Source organism: Gymnoscopelus braueri (genome assembly GCF_963280865.1).
Source record: "Gymnoscopelus braueri genome assembly, chromosome: 2".
Classification (NCBI taxonomy): domain Eukaryota; kingdom Metazoa; phylum Chordata; class Actinopteri; order Myctophiformes; family Myctophidae; genus Gymnoscopelus; species Gymnoscopelus braueri.
In genome coordinates this window covers 25,005,371-25,012,870 of record NC_137604.1, presented here as the reverse complement: position 1 = coordinate 25,012,870, position 7,500 = coordinate 25,005,371, and the positions used below count along the sequence as shown (strand labels likewise).

At 43.9% G+C, this 7,500-nt stretch overlaps 1 protein-coding gene across 4 annotated transcripts in view; it reads right to left on the bottom strand.

Moving 5' to 3' along the window:
• kitb (KIT proto-oncogene, receptor tyrosine kinase b) overlaps positions 1-7,500 on the bottom strand; it is a 21,157-nt gene that overhangs the window by 10,979 nt on the left and 2,678 nt on the right. For all 4 annotated transcript variants that reach the window (XM_080454383.1, XM_080454385.1, XM_080454384.1 and 1 more), the window contains exons 3-7: positions 6,806-7,090; positions 3,270-3,409; positions 2,385-2,553; positions 1,967-2,156; positions 806-921 (exon numbers count right to left, since the gene is read on the bottom strand). In XM_080454383.1, coding sequence (XP_080310509.1) covers positions 806-921; positions 1,967-2,156; positions 2,385-2,553; positions 3,270-3,409; positions 6,806-7,090 — 900 coding nt within the window. The remainder of the gene's footprint in view (positions 1-805; positions 922-1,966; positions 2,157-2,384; positions 2,554-3,269; positions 3,410-6,805; positions 7,091-7,500) is intronic.

Below are 7,500 nucleotides of genomic sequence, written 5' to 3'. Positions count from 1 at the left end.
TCAGAATTAAATAACACAACCCTAACATAACCCTAAAACCGAAATAAAGTAACCAAAGACACAAAAAAAAGTATCATAATCCGCCCAGAACCGCGAAAAACGCGCGCTTCGGGGGCGCATCAAAGGAATCTCGCCTAGAGCGGCGATCAGCCCTCCACCGGCCCTGCTCGGAGTAACAAAAACACCCAGCTGTTTTAAGAGGAACCTGAACATAAATCCTGCAAATTAACAAGGCTAGTTTATGAGCAGTACAATCAGTTCTATGTCTCTGCAAGGGCTTGTGTTGTGTGTGCTTTGGGATTTTGATGAGTCTTCACGTGGGTCGCGAACCCCCCCCCTGTTTTTTTTAAACAGTTGCCAATGCTCAACCCCAACAGTACCATACTGTGACCCCACTTTGGGTCGCGACCCATAGTTTGAGAACCACTGCAGTAGTAAGTAATAAATTGTTAAAAAACAATCATTTGGATGGGTGACCATAGACTAGGCCGATTCATAGTACAGTATATACAATTTAGGATTGCACCTGGCCTGGTTAAAGAGTTAGGATATATGTCTATATGTTGCAGCCAAGAAAGAAATATACAGATTATAGAATATAAAGTAAAATGACGGACAAATACATACAAAAGATACTTACATTCATGTAAGGATGAATAAGTTAGCAACTGAGTAGTGCAAATAGCAGTCAGTATTACTGTATGTGGTGAATTGCAACAATAATCAACATTCCAAAAATGTACACTTTCTGCAAAGTGGTTACAGTGGTGAGCGAGATATAGACAGAAGAAATAGTACTACTCACTGTTGACATAGACAGGGAATGAGTGATTGACAGATGCATCATGGTGGCTGGCTGAGAAGGTGTAGATCCCGCCCTCTGTTGGAAGGACTCTCACTAGTTTCAGCTCACTGATGTATCTGATAGGTAAGACCACACACTGTAAACATCTCTGTGTGTGTGTGTGTGTGTGTGTGTGTGTGTGTGTGTGTGTGTGTGTGTGTGTGCGTGCGTGCGTGCGTGCGTGCGTGCGTGCGTGCGTGCGTGCGTGCGTGCGTGCGTGCGTGCGTGCGTGCGTGCGTGCGTGCGTGCGTGCGTGCGTGCGTGCGTAATCTGTGCAATCTCTTCTACTATCAGTAGCTGCCAAATATGGTGAAGACGCTGTTACTTGTACCCCTGAAGGATGTGTGGGTATTTGTCCAAGATTTGCTGACTGTAAATGTTTTACAGCACCTTGTAAATATTTGTGTCCTTGTATTGTATGATATCTCTTATGTGGACATAAATGGACACATATTAAGCGAGCGCACCATACACAACGTTTGTTTTCCCCAGGAGGGTTGGGACGAGGTTTGCTTGTTTTTTTTTGCTCAAAGTGATTAAATCACTTGACCATAAGTCATTTGAGCGCAATAAATGAGCGCACCTTTACAGCACGCTGTACACACAGGATGGAGCTCCCTTTGACTTTTTAACAGCCTTTTGCCTGTAATTCAGATAGGGCCAAAGCAATAACAAACACCACAGGCATTTTCATAGCAGCGGATCTACGACCATACGACCATTAGAACACAGGATTTAAACATGTTGAAGGTAATTGAGCAGCGTTATAAGATTTCTCTTCACGTCCGCATTTCAGCCAGAAAGTTATGCCAGCCCCTTTCTGATGTCGATGTCTTGTCCAAGGCATCTACAGTAGCACTGATGGATGGACACCCAGAGCTATGGAAAGTTACATTACAGTGACTGCCCATCACATCGACCCTGAGTGAAACATGGTAAGCCATGTTCTGCAAACTCAGCCTTTTTTATGAACAAAATACCAGCATAAATCTGGCAGAGTAGGACGTAAGGAGGCAATGTTGGAGAGGAAGTGGGAGAGGCCAGGAACTATAATCCCTGTTCCCCCTCTACCGGAAAAAAATTAAATGTGGTTTTATGCATGCATAGTTCAGTCCACTATACCTGTATCTACGGCGATGGACTGTGATCACATGCTCGGTGGTATTGCGAAGCTGATGGTCGTTGTAAGCCCAGCTCAGAGTTTTGGGTGTGGGATAGGCATCAAACTCTACTTTGAGCCTCAGGCTCTCCCCTTCTTTAACGTCAGCCTGGCCGGAACGACGGCTCCCCAGCATGCTGATGAAACCTCGACCTGGATCACAAGAGATAAGAATATAAAGTTCACTCAAAGTCTCACACAACTGATTCAACTGATTGGGTGAACAACACCATAGCATAACATCACAGAATGTGGGACACACACACACACACACGCACACGCACACGCACACGCACACGCACACACACACACACACACACACACACACACTCGCGCGCGCGCGCACGCACGCACACACCTATTACCAACTTAACCACTCACCACGGACATCTAGCTGCAGCGCTGTTGTCGTAGTGCCTCTCTCGTTTTGGCCATGGCATCTGTAAATGCCGGAGTCTGATTGGTTGACAGTAGTGATCAGCAGTGAGGAAGAACGCTGGTATCCACGGGAACCAGACAGGAGGTAGGAGGTGTTGGCTTCCTGAGGATTCTGCAAGAAGTCAGCCAGATCAACACTATCAACTACAGTGTTTTTACCAAACAGTGGGTCGGGACCCATTTTGTTTACTTGGTTTGAAGCAATGCTGCACCAGCTAGACTTGTGACAAAAGAGCCATACATAAAGGTATCCATGTTGGATACTGTCGTTTAAAATAAACAAAAAAAAACTTAAGGGGCAACTTGCATTCTTTTCTTTCTTTTTTATGCATTGCCGGAATATCGGATCAGGTCTCGTTATTGGCAGATACTCAAAATCACATGACTCGGAACCAGATCATGGGCAAACGTGATCGGCACATCCCTACAAACCACTGGACTGATCGATTCACGCTGTGAATAAGCCAAGGAAGACACTTGAAAGGCGCTTGGTGGAGCCATACCAGCCAGCTTTGTGTTCTGCATACAGTAGCATGTTGAGGTGGCCTCTATAGAGTGCACCACCAAAAGCGACTTAACTTCTGCCGAAAAGTGTGAAAAGTTATTTCACGCTGCAGCTTCCGCGGGTCCCGACGGCTGCAACCCATGACATGCTGGGGTTTTTGCCTATACACAGTAAAATCAGGTCCATTTTTACACTCTCTGTTAAATTGACACTGGATATTGGATTTTACTGTGTAGACAGAGCAAGAGGGAGCCAGACAGAAGGACAAACAGAGGACAGGAGAAGCATTGTGTGATGCTATCGTCTATTCCCACATATCTCACCGCTGTTGAGGGGAAGTCCCACGTGAGACTGAATTCAGAGTTGACGTTGGATGAGCTGCAAGTGAGTTTAAACTGCTCCCCCTTCCTCAGGATGACGTTCTCTCTCTGGGACAGCATGACCACTGGAGGGGCCTCTGGCACTGGAACAAGAGGTGAGGGATCAACCAAAGAAAGACTGAGACACAGTAAAAGCCTAAATGAACTGGTAAGGGTAGCGTTTTTCAATCTCAGAGGTAGATTAACCACTCTGAAGCAGGCGTCATTATAGGCAAACCAAAATGTCCCCAAATTTTCAAGACTTCTTTCAGGAATGGCAAAAATAGCAGATCTACAAGCTGACAATGTGTCGCAATTTTGAAATAGGGCGTGGCTTTTACTGTGTATAATAAGACTGAATACGTTTGAGAGTGGCATCAAGTTGGAGAGTGGTAATGTGTCATTTGACTTGATAAATCACTATTGAATTAACAATAACGTTGTTTGCACGTGCATTAACATATGTACACATGCACACATATGCACATCCGTGCGCACAAAGGTGATGACTAATTTGTTCAAATATATAAATTCTAGCGGTAGCCGTTGGTGGGTGTGTTTGAAAAGGGTTAGGTACTGTAGGTTCATCATGTACTTTATATACCTAGAGTACTGCCTTCATGCTTGTTTCAGATCCTTGTTCTTTTATAGAGCTGTCCCTGTTCTCTTATTATACTCCCTGATTTACCATCCTCTTTCTTAATCCCTCTTTATGTGCAGAAGCTCTCAATAAAAAGGATACTAGCCCAGAAGTGACCCCAGCAGTTCAAGTTTCATCCCTCTTAACTGCAGCTGACCGAGCCAAACGGCAATAACACAGCGGAGGAAAATAGCATGAGCAGTTTTCCCTAATGCTCTTTCATCGCCTCTCATCGAGTATTCTGTGCACAACACACCCACCTCGCCTATTACCCTGCAGCTTAAACAGCATAAATGTTTCATGAATTTAACTGGAACATTAAATATGTCCTACTACTACCAAGACATTTCTGAACATCATCGTATACAAAAAGTAGTAGTTCTGGATATTCTTTATTCTGCGTTAACATGTGGACAGTGGATCAGAGCAGTTGCTATTTAACTGTAATTTGTAACAGCTTGTCATATATGTTGCATTCACACTATCGGCGACAAAAGCTACAAAACTAAAAAAAGTGTGGCCAGCTAGCCATATTGCTGCCAAGTCACCATTTAAGTGCACACTGCATAGCACAGGGCAGGACCATTGGGCTATATTAGAACGGAAAGGATGCATCGTGTAGTTTTCGTCTCCGCCAGGCCGAAGGCGTGGTCGAGACTGTTTTGCCCCTGTCCGTCCGTTTGTATGTCTGACAGCTAATCTCCGGTACCATGAAACTGTACACACAGTCACACACACTCCCTAGAGGCCAGAGCAGAACCTCTACCCTCTACATCGGCCTGTTATAGCGTCACCGGGGCGAGAGGCCGATTTTAGCAACAAACAAACATTACTCCTACAGATTTTGTCCAAACATCATACAAATTAGTACACATTATCTCTATAGTCATGTCATCAAGACGGATCTGTCTGTTCCTTCATATTCCATCCTGATTGGCCAAGTTTGCAGGAGTGACCCGTTTTGAACAAAATGCCTCAAATCATGAACACAGCGTCCGATTGCCATGAAACTTTGCACGCACATTTCCACTACGGCAATTAAGGAACAAAAGCCACCCTACATTTTTCGCTGCAACAGGCAGATTCACGTTTTGGCCTATAACTCTTGAACCGTAGGTCAAACAATCACAATAATTTTCCCCTTGGATTACTTGGATCATTATGGAACTCTCCAAATAAGCCAAGTTTTTACTACTACTACAGATTTTGTCCAAACCTCACCCAAATTGGTACACATTATCGCAGTAGTCATGTGATCAAGATGTATCTGTCAGATTTTTCTGATTCTATACCGATGCCTTTCATAGTTTGATGGAGGGGTCTATTTTACACATTTTGCTACAAGCACCGCTGGACAGATCGGCGGGAAACTTTTGCACAATTACGCACATTCCCAGTAGGCCAAGGAAGAATCTCCACCCAATTATTTGCTAAATATTTTTTTTGTTACTACTCCTACAGGTTTTGTCCAAACCTCACGCAAATTGGTATACATTATCTCTGTAGTCATGACATGTGATCGTATCTGTCACATTTCTCATATTCCATTCCGATTGGCTTCCAAAGTTTGTGGGGGTGGCTGTTTTGTACAAAATGCCACACATCATGAATGCCGCACCCGATTGTTGGGAAACTTTGCACGCACATTTCCACTAAGCCAATGAAGAACTTCCATCCCAAATGTTTCAAATCTCCTCATCAGCCCACTTCACGTTTTGGCCTATACCTCTTGAATAAGGTCATACAATCAACATCTTGTTTTCCATGGATTCCTTGGATCATGAATTGACTTATAGGCCCGTTTGTGCCAGATAAAAAATTCTGCCTGCTTCAAAAAAAAAAATTGCTACTATACTCCTACAGACTTGGTCCAAAACTCTCACAAATCGGTATACATTATCTCTGGGGTCATGTGATCAAGACGTATATAAGTTAGATGTTTCATATCGCATTCCAAGTGGCTACGACTAACGTTTGCGGGCCCTGGTAGGCAACCCAGCCTGGCGGAGACCTGTGCTATATTTTATACAGAACAGAAACAGGGAATCGATAAGAACCAGAATTGATAAGCAGAATCTGAATCAGAATCGATAAAATTCAAGTGATACCCATCCCCGTCACCTTCCTGTTTTTACTCACCACCGCATCCTATTATACCTCTGGTCCTTCTCCCCTCACTCCCTTCGCTTCAGAGACAGAGTGTGTATAATATTTACTAAATTACATCTGGTATCCAGATAAAAAATTAAGCCTCATCCCAGAGCAGTTAGGCCTGTAACAGTATAGCATTTTCAATACTGTGGTCATAGAGTAAGGAGACACTACAAATCAATTGAGGTAGGGGCTGTTTGGACATTCAACTTCAAATACAAACACAAACAATTAAGTATTTCCCCCTGAATTTCTGATAGCAGAGGCACTAGAAATGCAGAATATGTGTCATGTGCAGAGGCCTAACATAAACCATGGTCAGAGGGAGATTTATTTCCCTTCAGCTGAGTGGTAGATGTTTGGTTTTCCATGCAGGAGATCTGGGTTAGAATCCAGGTGGTTACTGTACATTGGTGCACTGACCCGTATAGGGTTACAAAGGTGAGGTCAAAGTGGAGTGAGTACACACATACACATAAGAGACCTATTTCATTATCTTATTAGTACTAGATGTAACAATAAAGAACAACCTTGAACCTTGATATACAGTACATTAGGGAGAGTTATCATAGGGTTGTCTCTGAGCAAGACACTAGGTAGAGCCAGGTACACCCTACACTACCTCCGCTTTCTCTTAGCTAAGGGGTCCTTGGCCTGAAAAACGTTGAAGACCCCTGGCTTAAGTGGTTAAAATCTATCAAACACTTACCTTGTAGTACATCCACTGTGTACGGGTTAGACTTCACTTCAACACCACCCAGGTGTCCTATGCAAACGTAACAGCCCTCATACTCCTTCCTGGCATTACTGATGTTGATGCCTCGCTGATGGTTGCTACGGTAATGAAGACTGGAGGGCAAAGGTTGTCCATCACATGTCTCCAACGTCAGGTGGACGATCTTAGGGTCCGTAACCAGACAGGGAATGGTACAGTTCTCACCTGCACGAACTAGTATGTTATCCACCATGGTCCGTTGGAATGGATTCTCAGGGTCTGGGAAGAGGAGAGAATGAGGGGGAGACAGAGTGAGAGACGGATGGAGGGATAGTGAAGGATGGGAGAGAGATATTTAAATGCAGCTTAGGGAAGGCACTGGCCTGACAGCTTGAGCTGTCCCTATTTTGGGCAGGTTATTATGGGAAGAAATGGTAAATAGAACAAACAAAAACATTGGGGGGCTATTTTCACTTTTGAACATTAACTATCGGCCTATACATTAAGTCTAAAATAAGTGGTAAATACATGGCAAATACATGAAGAGAGGGATTTGATATTGTCTGAAGAAACAAATATCAGATTCAAAAGGCAAGAGGCACAGCCATACACACACACACACACACACACACACACACACACACACACACACACACACACACACACACACACACACACACACACACACA